The 16,316-nt window shown below is 45.2% G+C and overlaps 1 protein-coding gene across 1 annotated transcript; it reads right to left on the bottom strand.

The window, feature by feature from the left end:
* Positions 1-3,157: 3,157 nt before the first annotated feature.
* tbx21 (T-box transcription factor 21) lies at positions 3,158-15,312 on the bottom strand. Its single transcript, XM_062378644.1, has 6 exons — positions 14,488-15,312; positions 7,652-7,806; positions 6,757-6,878; positions 6,004-6,162; positions 5,377-5,438; positions 3,158-5,043 (listed from the first exon to the last, which is right to left on the bottom strand). The coding sequence occupies exons 1-6, from the start codon at positions 15,033-15,035 to the stop codon at positions 4,227-4,229; spliced, it is 1,863 nt and encodes a 620-aa protein (XP_062234628.1). The 5' UTR covers positions 15,036-15,312; the 3' UTR covers positions 3,158-4,226.
* Between the last annotated feature and the right edge of the window lie 1,004 nt (positions 15,313-16,316).

Below are 16,316 nucleotides of genomic sequence, written 5' to 3'. Positions count from 1 at the left end.
CACCAAGCGGGGAAAAGTGTCCGTCCGGTTTGATGTGATTGAATTTCATGCAGATTTATAAAGTTAAGCAGCAATAAAACAACAATAACCTTGACGTGGCAGAAATGAGACAGAGGGTAAGTCACCAAATTGAAACGGGAGGTTTGTATAAGAACAGGAAAACATAACTTAACTCAGGAAAACATTTTAAAGGTCCAGGATGTAGGATTTAGGAAAATCTATCATCAGAAACAGAATATGTTGTATTCATAATTGTTTTGTATAAACCCTTTAAATCAACATTAGGAGCAGGTCTTCTTATATGGAGCTGCCGTGTTCCTACAGAAGCCCAGAGGGGACAAACCAAACACTGATGAGGTTTCAGAAGTTTGAAGTTATAGAAGAGACCTCACAGGTGAAGAGGAACTGAGGGAAATAATAAAGTTCCCAAAATGAAACTGTTAACTTGTATAAAACTGTGGATTCCTCTGGCTCAAGAAAATATATATAACGTAGCTCCAGTTGTTTACACACGTTCTAATGAGGAGATGTTTTTAGATATATAGCATCAATATATATAAAAATAACCAATCACATCAGCAGAGATTTGTCATATTAGCTTTAATTTCATGAGTAAAAAAACAACAGTACATTACACAATGAAGCCACCTTTTAATAAATAAACTCACTCAGAAATCTTCACTTGTAATTTTGCGATTTATAATCCCCCCCCCCCCCCCCCTTACCGACATGAACAGTGCACATGGATCACACACACAAAAAGAACATGCTTGTTGTCTGACCTCCTCCTTTATGTTTATATTATACAGCAAAATCTCTGGACACACACACACACACACACACACACACACACACACACACAGACACACACACACAGTCTCCGCCTCTTATCGAAGTTTTGGGTGGAGTCTCTGACATTTCGAGGGAAAATGAGGTAAAAGATTTAATTTGTTTTGAGATAAAAGATTTAATTGAAATTTGCTGCAGGAGCTGAATTGTGTCCAGCAGGGGGCGTTCCTGAGACACGTTGCTGTTTGAGTTTATGCGCGTGTGTTTGTGTGTGTGTGTGTGTGTGTGTGTGTGCAGGGTCACAGAGAAAAAGCACAAAACCGCAGCTCAGAATAAATAACGGAAATCCTCCACAGCCCAGGGATCATTGTCTCTGAAATCTCTAACCGAATTCTCTCTCTCTGTTAATTGCACTTGAAATAAGAACCACACGAGTTTCACCTCCGTTCAGCTGCTTTAAGAGTCGTCATCTCTTTCTCTGGCGTCCACATTTTCATGGTTTAGGGATTATTCTTCTATAAAAACTGTTTTCAGCATTAAGATGAACTTTAAATAACCGTTTAAAGGTCCAGTGTGGAGGATTCAGGTGAAAGGATCGAGTGGCAGAGATTGAATATAAGTGTGTTTCATCTAAATTGTACAAATTGTTGTTTCGGGACTTTATATTTAAATACTTTATATTTAAATACTTTATATTTACATTGGGAGCAGGTCCTCTCTACGGAGGCCTGCCATGGACAAACTAAACAGCTTTTGAGTTTCTGTGACATCTGAAGGTTTCCACAGGTTCTCTGTCATGTAGGGAGGCTGAGGTGAGAGGTGTTCAACTACAATATTACATTTCACCACTAGATGTCACTACACTCTACACACTGAACCTTTAACCTTTTTATTTCTATGCTCAGTTGAAAGGCTGAACTGTCAGTTCTGACAGCTAAATGCACCATGCTGTTGAATTTAAGGAAACCGGGGGGGGGGGGGGGGGCTTTGTGTTCTATAGTCTCATTCTAGCTTTGTGTACTTGTTCTTGTGTATTAAAAATACGACCACTGTTGCTGTTTTCCTCAGTTATTTGTTAATTGAATCTCTGTGATAAAAACTAGTAACGAGTAACCGGGCTGTTTCCTCTCCGAGTGCCTGTGGCCCCCGGTGTTGTCCGGGGCCATTAGCACACGTGTTGAGGACTGAGAAGCAGATCTCTGATCAGCGCCGACTGGAGCCTCACTCTCCATTTCTGTCACGAGGCCCCGAGCCGGGCCTCACGTCAGCCGGTGTCACCGCATGATGGGCCGGTGAACTGCAGGGGGAAATTCAGAGTGTCTGTGTGGTCACTCTGTGCTTCCTGCTTGTGTGTGTGTGTAGGGGGGGGGGGTGACAGGTCTGTTTACCTGCAGGTTCATGTGGCTGCTCTGAATGACCCACTTTTCAGACGTCCACAGCTCTGGTGATCTACTCCCAGTGTTCGGTTCCTCATGGATCTTGATGAATCAAATCAGACATTTAGAGGATTGATCCTGCATCTGTCCGTTATACCAAACATGTTCCGGCCCAGATTTAGCCCACATCTGACCCACATCTGACCCACATCTGGCCCACATCTGGCCCACATCTGGGCCACAAGTAAACCACAGCAGTACCACATGTCAACGGAAGGTGCCCAAAGTGACCCACATTTGTTTTGGGTCACATCTGCTGTTTACCCGTGAGCCACCATAGGCTCAATCCATTTAGCTCAAGCCACCAGCAGACCAAAGGTGGCCCACATCTGTAAGACATCTGGGTGAGTGTGTACAGCCTGGTGCAGCCTGGTGGAGGTGGTTGTGTGTGTGTTTGTGTGTTTAAAGCTGTGACTCTTCCCTCTGTCACTATCGATGCTCTTATTGATCCAGAGCTTTATTTGTGTTTGGTGACAGGAGCGTTTTCAAATCGACCGGTGGCAGCACGCGGCTGCGGCTCGGCCACGACGAGCTCGTGGTGAGCGGCTGAATGAAGGTGAGAATGTAAACTAGGTTTGAACTCACTCCTCTTTCATTCTCCACATAACTGTTTGAATAAACTTTTTTTGTGCAACTTTGTTTGAACTAATTCAACTAACAGCAGTTTTCATGTAAACAAACCAAAGTCATTTTTTGTGTTGTTACTCGTGTGTTTATCGTTTAACAAATGAGCTTTTTTCCTGATAAAAGTTTGAAAAGAGAGAAAGAGACGCTCACATCAGGGGTCAAAGGTCAGATAAGAGATAATAACTAAATGATCTCCATGAAAACGGGACAACTCCAGCCGGTGATGCAGCTCGAGAGATGTGGTGGAAAACTTTGGAAACAAGTAAATTGTTTTTAACGATTAATCTTCTATTTTCCTGCTTAAATCAAATTATAATCGTTTTTATTTCCCATGTCCAAAGGTGATCAAACTTCCAGAACCCCAAAGAAAACCAGTTTACTAACATGTACGACAAAGAAAAGCACAAAATGACTGAGACCCTTTTTTTGATTGAAGATATTTGATGAATGTACTGAGAACCTCCTCTGGGAACATCTGCATCTGAGGCTCAACTCAGTCGTGAATGTGTAAAGATCATCATCATATTAACCTGCATGAACCAGATGAGTTCTCTCTAGTTCCCTGATGGGCAGTGACTGTAAATGTAAACCATCGTCTCAGATCCGTGACTCATAGAAACTCTGAATGTACAAACTCTCTTTTATGTATTTTATTTTCACCAGTAGGAAGCGTGAGTTGTTTCCAGTTGAGCGTGTGCGACACGTTGAGCTGAACTGAACAACGACACACAAGCAGCAGATCGTCCTCGCGGGCTTGAGACAGATTAGCGGCGTGTTTTCTTAACTCTGTAATCCCCCCCCCCCTCACATTAAACACCTGCAATGCTCCTCTGTCGCCAGTAGACGGCGCTGCAGTAAACGAGAGAAGACTTGAGTGAGAGTTAAAGGTGCTGCTCTCAGTGGGGGGGGGGGGGGGGGGGGGGGGTGAACGTGAGCGAGTTGGGAGTATGTGTGAATGGTCGAGGTGAGACGGACACGAGGGGCGACAGAGGACACGAGACGGAGACAGTGTTTGATGCAGAAAGAAAAGACAGTCCCTGCAGGCGTCTGTCAGCAGGCAGATATGCAGATCTTTTCTTTCCTGTCTTAAATCTCCCGATGTTTGAAAGGCTCAAGTCAAAGGTCCACACTGAACGTCTGTGTGGTCCCTGTGTGACTCCAGGGCAGCGTCCCAGTCACATCTGCTCCTGATCAACACCCAGTAAGACGGCAACCTGGAAAGTTGCTCCTGTGATGGTTTGACACTTTGAGAGGGAACTTCACGCAGAGGCTGTCCACACGGCCCCGCCGAGGTGACAGGTGGATGTTCTGTGGTGTGGTACTGGTCTGCAGCACAGAGTGGGAGGACGCTGGGAGAGACGGCGTGCGAGGCCTTCAGTGGGCGTAATAGCCGTAGTACTCTGCCGTGCTGCTGCTGTCCTTCTCGCTGACGTCCCCACTGCGCGGGGGCGGGGAGTTCTCAGTGCTGGACGTGTAGGGGGACACTCTCCTCTTCTTGTTGTCCCCCACGCCGCCCTCGAACAGGCCCGAGTCTGCTGAGTCAGCGGATTTCACAGAGGGAGTGTCCAGCCACGGCTCCTCGCCCCCTGCCACGCCCACACTGTCTTTGGGTTTGTCCTGCAGGGGGGGCGGCTGCAGGGGCTCGAGGAGCGAGGGAGGGTGCAGCCTGGGGTTTCCGGGCGACATGGAGGATGAGGAGGACGAGGAGGAAGAGGACATGGGTCTAAACCAGCCCAGACCATGTTTGCTGGGGTGAGCGAGGTACTGAGGGGTGGGCCGGCTGGTGCTCCAGGCGGCCGAGGTGGCTCCTGACATGGACACGCTGGTGGATGCAAACGGATGGTCCGGGTAGTAGCTGAGGGCGTGGTGAGCCGAGGCCTGCAAGGGGAAGGGCTTGTAGAACCCGTTCCCCGAGAAGTCCCCTTCGTAGGAGGAGGTGAAGTCCAGCCGGTTGGGCGCCACGCCCTGCTGGGGCGGCAGGTACCAGCAGCTGTGAGGCCCGGGGCTGGAGGCCGGGTCCTTGTGCTGCTGGCCCATGCCGAGGGGCTCGCGGCCGAAGAAGCGGCTCTGCGGCAGGGGGCTCATGTACTGCTCCGAGAGGTAGCCCTGGGGGTAGCAGCCCCCCGGCAGCAGCTGCTGGCCTTCTGTGGGGGAGGGGGTGAGGCGGTCCGAGTCGGGAGGAGCGTACAGCCTATAGGTAGGAGGGAGGAGGAGGAGGAGGAGGAGGAGGAGGGGGAGAGAAGAGCGTGTGAGAAGAAGAGGAAAAGAAGAAGGTGTTACTTCCTGTCCAAACCTCAAACCATCTCTCAAACATCTCTCAGCCCCTCACACCTTCTCTCTGCAGCAGCTTCGGCTCAGAACACATTTCATCTATTGTCCAATATCCACGAGCAGTTATCCAGCGTCACAGACTCACAACTCAGGGAACAACAGTTTCACAATCACTGTTGTTTCCCCTTTACACACACTGGCTCCTCTTTACTAACTTTGTTTAGTAAAGAGGTTATTTTAAAATATTACTTACGTGTCATAATTGTCACGGAAACCTTTGGCGAAGGGGTTATGGTCTATTTTCAGCTGAGTGATCTGTGGGGGGGGAACAAGGAAGAGAGAGAGAGAGAGAGAGAGAGAGAGAGAGAGAGAGAGAGAGAGAGAGAGAGGGAGAGAGGAGGTCAGTGAGTAATAATTAATGGAGATAACGTGAGGTTTCTTCTGCTGTTGATGGAGCAGAGAGTGTACACACACTCACACACACCACACACACTTCATGAAATGACAGAATAAACACTACACAACACGGTGTGAGTGTGTGTGGTTCCCTGGCGCACACCGACTCTCTCACAGTGTATTTGAGCAGCTGCTGAGGATATGTATGAGTCTGGCAGAGCAGCCACAGATCTCAGGTCAGCTGGGGTGAGGTGAGGCTCAGTGCAAACCCGGCCACTCTATAGTAAGAGCAGGCCGACACTCACAGTAGGAGTGTAAATGTGTGTATATTTTTTCATACACGCATGCATTAAACAGAGCTTCTATCTGCGACACGGCTCCAACATGAATCATTGAGCCTTACAGCTGATTATTAAGATGGTTTCACAGAAGGTGTCGTTCAGACTGAAGGTGAAGTTCCTCTCGGTTCCTCGAGGGGACTTACGTCTGCGTTCTGATAGGCCGTGACCGCGATGAACTGGGTCTCCGGGAAGATGAAGGTCTGAGCCTTGGTGGAGAGGAAGGGTTCCTCCGAGCCGTCCTCCTTCACCTCCATGATGTGGAGACGAGGCTGGTACTTGTGGAGCGACTGGAGCACAACCATCTGGAGAGGAGAGGAGGAGAATCGGTTTGGTTGTTTGTATGTGAACAGGATAACGCAAAAATTACACAACGGATTTCCACGAAACTTAGTGGACGGACTCATCGTGGTTAAAAGTCGAAGTCATTCAAATTTGGTGCAGATCAGGGAATTATTTATTTAATATTTTGAGAAAGGACCTTTTCATGATTTCCCACAAAACAATTCATGGATCTGACTGATTTCTATAAGTTTGTGTAACTTGGTGAAGATTGATGTAATATGTGGAGACTGTTAGTTGTTTTATATTTAACTGTAGAAAGCCAAACACATTGATTTCCACAATCAAAGAGAGTAATGTGATAAATTTGGGAAGTGGCACTTATTGTCATTAGATCAATTATAGAATCTTTATGTTTTTTGAGGTACAATATAAATATGAACTCTTTAAATTCATTTAAATTCAGTAGATGCAGATTTATTTATTTTATTTACTTGCATTGAAAAACTATTCCTGCATCCCCCCCCCCGCAACCTCCACTAAATGTCATGGAAAACAACTTCCCCGGTGGAGCTAACTCTGCCGGCAGCTGATGGAGAGGTGATGGAGGACAGTACCTGAGCCACGTTGTTGGTGCTGCCCTTGTTGTTGGTGAGCTTCAGTTTGCTGAACGACACCTCTTGTCTCATCCAGTGAGCTCCGGTGTTGGGGGAGTCGGGGTGCATGTACGTCCTGTTTCCTGCAGGTGCACAAACACATCAGTGAGCCACGTGCACGCGCCCGGGACTCGTCCAGCTCGTGACTGATATTCAAAATGTTCACTTTGTGTCAGAGGCCAGTCAAACTATCAGGAAACCCCCAAAGCACAAATAAATTTCCCTAAACCCCGCCAAAATAAAATCAAGAATAAATATTAAATAGCAATGACTCCTCTGAAAGTTACCGTGCTGCTAATATCTTTATTTTTAGAAATTCTCTAATGAACGTGTGTGTTTGCTGTGGTTTGTTATCGATTGTCAATATTTGTAGAGTGCTGCAAAAAAAAGATCAATCCCAATTACGTGGTTGATTCAGTTTATTAAGTGATGAGCGGATACTGTAAACATGAGTTTGACTTCATGGTTTACAGATGTTTTCCTCTTATTTCTGTGAAACCAGTTTTATTTTCATCCCTCAGTTGTTAACTTATGCAAACACATGATCACTGAACTATTAAAGGATTCAAGAAACAATATGAAAATTAGTTTAATAGTTTAGATCCTTATTCCAAGTTTTAAATCGTAAAAATAACAGAAAAATCCCAAATCCCCAAATACAAAAACATGAGGATTTTAAAAACAACCATTTACTAACACTTATTATACAAAGAAAGAGAAATAAGATCCAAACAGCAGAGAAACTTTCTAAATGAAATATGTTAACTGTAAAACAACGAGCATTAGTAAACATTCATGCACTGCAAAGAAAATCCCACATATTCTATTTATTACATTATTATTGAGTAAACCGTACCTGGCATGTTTCCCTCTGCTTTCCCACACTGGACCCACTTGCCGCCCTGGTACCTCCAGTGGTGCTGATCCGCCAGAACCACGTCCACGTAGACGTTGTAGTGGGCCGACGGCTCCAGGGCGCTGAGGTTGAAGCTCAGGAAGGGAAACATCCTCCTGGAGAAACACAAGGAAAAACACATTTAACCCCTGCCCTGTTTTTTTCGGGTAAATATAGATGATGTGAGAAGTTTACAGGCATTTTATTTATAGTAGAGGTCATACAATCAAAATGTACCATAAAATTATAATGTATTTAATTATTTCCCTCCCAAAAATATTACAAAGTTGAAATTAGAACTAGTTGGAGAAAAAGAAAAGAAATAGACGTGTTCAAAATGTGAATATTTCAGGGAAACAAGTTTCCTTTTGAAAACTATTTGTGTAAATTCTTGTTGATATTAAAAACAGTTTTGCCTTGAAAGACTAGAAGTGATGAAGGAAATTCTGTAAATTAAAAGCAGAGCAACGACAGTGAAGGGACCTTGTGTGTTTCCACGTTTATCTCCTTTAAATCATTGAACTCCTTCCTCCTGGTTTGTTGTGTAATGGTTCTACTGGGAGCGAGGACGTGATGAGTGGTATTTAAAGATGAGTGTTGTTGTGAGGCAGGACGCTGATTCCTGTGTGGACCTCATTAAGACGATGGAGTAATGCATCGGGGACGCAGGGGAGTCGAGGTGAATGTTTGATGCTGCTGTTAATAAAAGATGCCTCGAGAAGCTGCTCCTGACTGAAGGAGCTTCACGGGATCACAGGAGGCTTCAGTGAGACGGGGTGACCAGGAGGTCACGACCCAGTGAACGCCACGACCCAGTGAGGCAGAGGAGGGATTAAACCGGGAGACACACAAATGTAAGACATGGACACCGAACCCACAAACACACAACATTCAAAAGAGCAAGTGCTGACATAGAAGCACTTACAGAGAGAGACACAACATCGTTATTATCCTTCTCAAATCCGTCTCTGTGCGAGTACGGGAGACTGCAGTGCATTGTGGGTCTGTGTGAGGTCACCGCAGTGTAGTGTGTGACATGGACGACAGCACCTGAGGCTGTGGAGCAGCCTGCACCCCCTCACATGAGCTTTGGTTCATTAACACCACACGTCCTGTGTGCAGCAGCTTTTGTGTATTTGCTTCTAATGTTTTGTTTCAATTCAAACGAACCAAAACTGCGCTTGGAGGAAACATGGCTGTCGAATGAAATGAGGAAAACAACAGTCTTGCTTTCTTCTTTCTCAGAAACGCCCTCTTCTCTCTTTTCTGAAACGCTGTGTTGTGGGCGGAGGAGAGAGATCAGATCTAATGTGTGTTTGACCACAGCTGTAAATACACTAATGCACGGCTCCCTTTGCCAAAAACAACCTTTACTCATAGAGGAAGCTTTTTGTTTTGATAAAGCATCTTCAAAGAAAAGACGTGTGTGTGTGTGTTTGTGTGTGTGTGTGCACATTGGAAGTGCGATGTTAAGGTAAACTGCAGAGCCTTCCCCCCTCGTCTGGTTTTGGGAACTCATCTCGTTTGAATTCAGTGTTTTCTCCCTCGAGCAGTTTGGTCATTTAGCGGTGACAAAGCGTGCGAGGCCTCTGCAGGGCCCGACCGCACTGAGGATGTGTGTGTTTGTGTGTGTGTGTGTGCACTGCATGAATCTTTGCACGTGCACGTCTTTATGCAGCAGACAAGGGACCACATAAAAAAACATGTACAATACAACACTAAATTATTAAATTTATTCTCTGATCTTTGCATGTAAAGGACTTTTTGCTGTTTTCTACGATGACCTTTGGGAGAGCGCTTCCCTTAAATTCAAGCAAGCTGCAACACACACTCGTAGATATCAGGCCTCTGAATATGTGTTCATCAAGATCTATGAACTATTTGCTGGGAAATAACAATAAGTCAGTCATAATAATGAAAAACCTAGATCACGGTTCTGCATTTTTTGCAGAATCACATCAATCATTTGAATTATAACCTCTCGGTGGAGGTAACTACCTTCACCCTCTTCACATGCCCTCACTGCTATCTGCTCTGCTGGATTGTAAAGGGTTAATTATGAGATCAGGCCTCACTTGTGTGTTTCAAGATTTAAATTTGTGTTTTGCAAAAAGCTTCAAAACGACTTTCCATGCCGTTTTGTGAAGAAGACGACAAAAACCCACTTTCACAAGCACTGTACAATCTGGTTTGTGACTTTGAATGATGGCACTTAATGCTCTCCCACACACACACCCACACACACACACACACAGACACACACACACAGTGGTAAGATTAAACCCCTCCAGACTGGTCCCAGTTGGGTCTTTCTGGCTACATGGTGAGTCCAGTTTAACAATCCATCATAATTCTCTGTGAAACACAATCGCTGCAGCAGCTCCTCGGTGGCTCTCACACAACAGGTGACGGGGCTCTTCTTCCACGGCCCGTTTACTACGAGTGAAAACAGAAACTGGGGCGGATTAAACCACCTACGCTGTGGGAGAGAAAGTGGATGAGGAGTTCTTGTGTGTTTTCGCTCCACTGATATTGTCGATTCACTCGCACCGGAGCCCTTTATAGGAAATCAGTCCTCGTGACAGAGGGGAAACCATAGAACACACAACACAGAGGAGGATTTGCATGTGGGGGCGTTTGGGCTTCATGTACAGAGTTCACTGAAACACACCTGCAGGTCGCGGTGGTACAGTAGCTCAGCTTCTCTCTGACACACACACTGTATTTGAGATACAGATCTGTGTGATGCACGTTCTGCTCCTCGTGCACAAGGCCCACCCGTCCACAGCCTTCCAGTGGGAATCAAACCGGCAGCTCTGCAGCCAGCCGACAGACTCCCCGACCAACCTGCCACCGTGCCACTCTGATTCAACTGAAACTTGACAGTGATGACGAGCGGCTGGTGCCCCCCCACCCCACCCCACCCCCTCAGTCTGATCCAGGTGTTTACGCACACAAACACTCATAACAGAATTCTCTCCGCAGACAAACAGGCGAGTGTGGTGAACCGACCAGTAATACAGAGACAGAACCAGTGGTGGTGACATTTAGAGAAAATCCAAATAAATTCAGTGCATGTTGGGGGGGATGGTGGGGGGGTTGGCGGAAGGGAGAAGGAAAGAGCAGAGGGTGGAGTGACGGGGGAGGAAGAGGAGGAGGAGTGGAGGGGTTTGTCCTGGGGATGCGAGGCCGAGGAGCTGGAGAGGAGCTGGATGTTCACCGGGGAGAAGACTCTTCCACTCGAGTGCACCGGCTGATTCGACCGGACAGGAGCTCAGGTCCAGTTTTTGTCACCGTGCGTCCGCCTGATCATCTGTGACGAAAACATGCCAGTCTCCAGCTGCTGCCGGACACGGACATTCCTCAACACGCAGGCTTCCGTGTTGATGCGTTTCAGAGGAATTCAGCCACTGGAGATGTTGAGATTTCAATTGTGCAGCAGACTAGAGTCACTTGATACTGATTCATGCTTCATAGAATAAGCTGTTATTCTGTATTTATCTGTATCAGCATCAAACCTTGTGAAAAGACCCAAACCTAAATTGAATTCACCTCCCTGTTGGTTTTGACCCATCAAGGCCATTTCTCTCTATAGCAAAGATATAAATATTTAAAATTGGTCTCAAATATGTTGATTGTTAAATAAAAAAGGGCTCAAGCAGGTTGGCACTGCAGTTTCTACTCAAAGTTTCTCAAACAGAAGTAACTGATGCAGTAAGATGCAGATTTATACACATATGATATTCTGGTTTCCAGCAGCAGGAAGATGTTTGTGTGTTTACTCGGCCTAAAAAACAAACATGAAAGAAAACCCCCATGAAAAGTGACCTGTGGCTGAAAGAGCAACAACCCTCGCCGCTCACTTGGCACCAGAGGTTAGAACGCCATAAGAGGAAGCTCTGGTGCAGCTATCAGAGAATATAGTCACTTGATGTTTCTGTGAAAAGCTGCATATGCACTCATAAGCAGCTGAACAGGAAGTGACAGGTCATACTGTCAAAACCTTGAAATAATCCCACTTCTGCTTTCAGACGCAGAGCGAGAGTCAAGCTGAAGATGTCCCAGCATCCCTGAAAACTGCATCTTCAGTGAGGACAAGTTCTCTGACATGTTTGTTCAGATGGAGACAACACACCCACTGTCCTTTCCTCCGTGATGTGATCATTTCCTAAATGTGATGCAGGCCTTCCTACTTTGGAAAGAAGTTAGTTGATTTTAATTTGATGCACTAATAAACATTTAATAAGAGGAGAATACAGGAACACTCCTCACACAGAGGACTATGAGTTGTTCTGGGTTTAATTCTGCTCTTATTCCGATTAGGAAACTTGGATTAAATGATCCGAGTGATGGAAGCAAGTGTCTCAGTGGAGCAGAGACACCAGAAGCTCAGTCAGTCCTATCTCCTTCCTACAGCTCGTCCTCCGCAGTCAAACAATCTCATTATTGTGCAACTGCAAAACCATCAGTGTGTGTGTGTTTTTATTTTCTGTTAATCTGCTTGACACCTCGTGCCACACCAGCCGCTCGGCCCTCGGTGACCTCTGAGCCCAACGTGGCAGGCGAGCTGAGGGCCTGAAGTGACATCAACCCCCGGTGTGGTGATCTGAATTTAGCTCATGAGGAGTGCAGATGAATTCGCCCCCACCCCCCAACCCCATCCTCTCTTCGCTGCAGACCTTGAAAATGTCTGCAGATTTCAAAGCCCAGGTGTTGGTACAAGAGCAGAGCTTCTGAGAGATCTGTGGGTCTGGTGCAGGCTGAAGAGAGCGGCAGAAAAAAGGAGAATCGAGTCTCTTCCTTCCTGAACTTCAAAGATGCCTCAGCTTCTCAGCGCGGCCATCTGAAGGCTCTGTGGTGTTTGACCCTGTCTCTGCTTCACTCCACACTTCCTCTCACTCCATAGAAACCAGGGTTTGATGAACATTGCACACCCTCAGACTTCTCTTGGAGAAAAAAAAAACACTGCAAAATTACTGCAGGAGTTCTGAAACCGAGATTAAAATTTAAAGAGGGTTCGGCCTCTGATATTGATAAAAAACCATCTTACTCTGAACTCCTCCAAAAGAGAGAATCTTTGCAGGAGTTCTTTTTTTGGTTGCACTGCAGAAAATCTGTTATTTGGCGTCTTCACCACTTATTGTGCTGGTTCTGCAAAGTCACTGAGGGACCGGAGAGAACCTGAGGATTTGAAATTGTTGTAATATGAAGGTTTGTGGTTTTTGTGCAACGTGAGAATTAGATTTTTCTTGCATGTGGAAGGATGACACCTCCGCACGTCTAGCAGGTTGAAGTGTCACCTCCTCGCTGCTTCAAGGGCAGGTGGAAAAATGCGTCTGTGAAAACAAAACAAATTACTACTTGACTTCTTTGCGTCGTTTCCATTTCCAAGAATTGAGCCGAAGAAAGAAGAATTTTCTATATGAGAACAAAATAAAAATTGTATTTGACTGAACTGGAAATGACTGTGACACTCATCCAGAAAGTCAAGATCCAGGTCAAATTTTCTTACTTGCAGCTAAAATTGAAATTTTCGTTTTAAATATGATCATCCTCAAGTTTTAAATTATTATTTTTTTTAAATATCTTGAGATTATTTCCAAATGTGATTCTTACTAAATAAAAAATAAAAAAAGAGATGTTCTGACAGCTGACATTAAAATTAATATCAGTGCGTGATTCTGTGACCGCGCACAGATCCGCGTCATGAGAAACTCGAGGCCTGAAACCTTCTGTCGAACACGAGCTGAATTAATCCTCGTGGACGTGACGGCTGCGTCTCGATGCTCGGTGACCCGCGAGGGGCCCGGCAGCGGCGGCGGCGTCTCCCCGCCACACTCCCGGGTCACGGGCTCCGCTTCTGTGACCCTCATACATATTAATATTCATATTATTATCACCATCAATTTTGGAAAATAAATCTCAGTTTCACTATTACCGTTTACAAAGATTTAATACCACAACAAACGTCGGTTTCTGATTTTATCACCTCTCGTTTTAAATATCCTCTCTGGTTAGAATTTGTTTGATTGGAATTAAAAATGCATAGAAATGTTATTTTAACGGATTGAGCTTCTTCCGCTGAAACAAGAACTGGAACGTTATCGATTTTCCTCCTTTTCACCGTTTAACGCTGTTACACCGAGGAGACCCGGTGATCGCAGGGGTCAAGCTGAGGTGTCAAAGTGTTTTACAGCACCTCAACCTGCAACTGATATTTACTCCTCTTCATCATTTCCTCTCTGCAACGTTTGGGCCAAAGCTAAAATGTATATTCAGTCAAATACTAGAAGGAAAATTAGTGGAGAGTTAAAAAAAAAAAAAAAATCAAGATCGTAAAAAGGCCTGTTTCTAATTTTAATAAACAGTTCACATAAAAACCTCTATGAACTTGTAAAACGTGTTAGAGTTTTTCTTTTAAACGTGAAGTTCAAAGCTTCATCTTCTTCATTCTTTCAACTCAAACCTTCCAACACCTTCGTCCCCTGATGTGCTGGTGATGAAGATATCCGCAGTAAACGGGAGCTAAACGATGAATAAACTCTGACCTCTGTTCTGTCACCACCAGCACGACGAACGGGATAAAGTGACATTTAATACAACTGCAGGAAGTTATTTTAACGTAGAGGTTAATTAAGAATAGAAACAGGTGGTGCGTAATTGCTGGAAACGTCAGGGGAACCCAAGGGAGACTCGTGCGTAATTAGCGTCTTTTCCAAAACAGAAATATGACCAGTACAGTGACCCTGACCACGAGAAGCTTAATTTCCTGCTGTGAGAAAAGGAGCGACACTTACCTCCCCTGCTTGGTGATTATCATCTCAGTCTGGAACTTGTGGAACTTGGCCCAGAGCGGATAGTTATTGAGCAGAGCCTGAGTCTTGCCGCTCACCTGCAGCCCAGGTAGAGGGTAGAGAGGCGGCCGCTGGTAGCCGTGCTGAAAGCCGCCGGGGTAACTCTCCGGAGACGGGGAGTACACATCTTTGCCCCCCGCAGGGAAGCCGTCCCCTGCCGTGGGGATGTAGCCCTGCCCGGCTCCGCTCCTCGGCGGAGAGCGCACGCCGCCGTACGGGCAGCTGCTCAGGCTCTGTGCGTAAAACCTGGCGGGCTGCGCTCCGTACCCTCCCATCGCCTGCTCCGGGTGGTACGGCAGCGCCAGCGCGTCCTGCCCGCTCGGAACCGAGTCCGGGTAGAAAAACCTCGCGTCCTGAATCCCCATCTTGAACTCGGATAGATCCTTGCTGCCGCGGTGGAGGTGACTGCTGATGTCGGCGTTCTTTCCGAAAGTTTGCGTTTCGGCCACATTCAACATGCTGAGGTAGAGGTTGCCACCTATGCCGCCCATTTGCAGCTCCGCTCCCGGTCTGTGCGTAAAGTCATCGGTCTCCGCTGCTGCTGCGTCCGGTTAATACAAAATATCATGTACAATTAAAAAAACACCAGAGAAGCGCGCAGCCTGGATCCTCACCAAACACCGGAGCGCGCGGCCATGGCACAAACTTTACAATGTGTTGAGAGACCGGAGAAACATTCTGACTCTTATTGATGGAGAGACTCGATCTTCAAACTTTAGTTTTGTTTAATGAGCCGAGCAGGTGACTTGTCTGTTTGTGACAGGGACTCGAACACAGGCTGCGCTGTAACCTGTGATATATACATTCAGTAAGTGCTCATATTATGGAGGAGTGTCTGATGCGGGGTCGGGACGTGATAGGCTCCAGATATGAAAGAGCCGTCCCCTCATCATCAGAGCAACACAACACGCACGCTGCGACGCACGCACTTCAGAGGGATGATTTCAATATTGATCATTAGAAATAAGCTTTAAATAAGCTCATGTCAAATAGAAAAATAATAATGAAAATGAAAACCACATAATTATGATATGATCTGCGAATATGAATAATTTAAATTTGTATGAATGTGTTATGTTTATGATGTTTCTAAACTACATTTGATGAAGAGCTAGTGAAATAACTTTAACGATTTAAATCTATAACCATCATCAATTAGTTTCATTATGTAACTTCAGCTTTTTGTCATTTTGAGAAAATACCCATGTTTGTTTTATACTTTAATTATTAAATAGTTATGTAAAGCCATCAGGACTTTGGTCAGACACTTCCTGTTTATTCTTTTATTAATTATGGAAATTACTCACTTCAAGATGTGTGATTTGTATGATCAGTTCATGTGTTTTTCTTTCAAAGCATAAAAAAATATCAGATTCTCTCCAAGTTGGCTCGTTCATAAAGTTATGATCTTTTATAATTTCCCCCAAACTCACGTAAACACGTCTGACTCTGATCTCGCAGACTTGCCTGTTATTAATAATATTGTTATAGTCAATTTTTACTATTATCTGATTCCAGAAACATTCCATAAACTACAAAATTTATCTGAGTCTGAGTTTATGCAAAATAAATGCAACTTAAAAACATGTTTCAGGAAAGAGAACTCAAACTTAACTTTCTTCTTTATTGCTTATCTTTTTATAAACATGTTCTTATATTCAGATTTATTACTGATTCTGTATTCCTCTTATTCTTTATGAAGGTATTCATATCAGCATGTTTGTATTTTAGTCATGATCGGGTGGATTGTTCCTTTATGAGAAGTCAGGACT

The sequence above is a fragment of the Platichthys flesus genome, chromosome 20 (genome assembly GCF_949316205.1).
Source record: "Platichthys flesus chromosome 20, fPlaFle2.1, whole genome shotgun sequence".
Classification (NCBI taxonomy): Eukaryota; Metazoa; Chordata; class Actinopteri; order Pleuronectiformes; family Pleuronectidae; genus Platichthys; species Platichthys flesus.
This window is presented reverse-complemented; position numbering and strand designations above follow the sequence as displayed.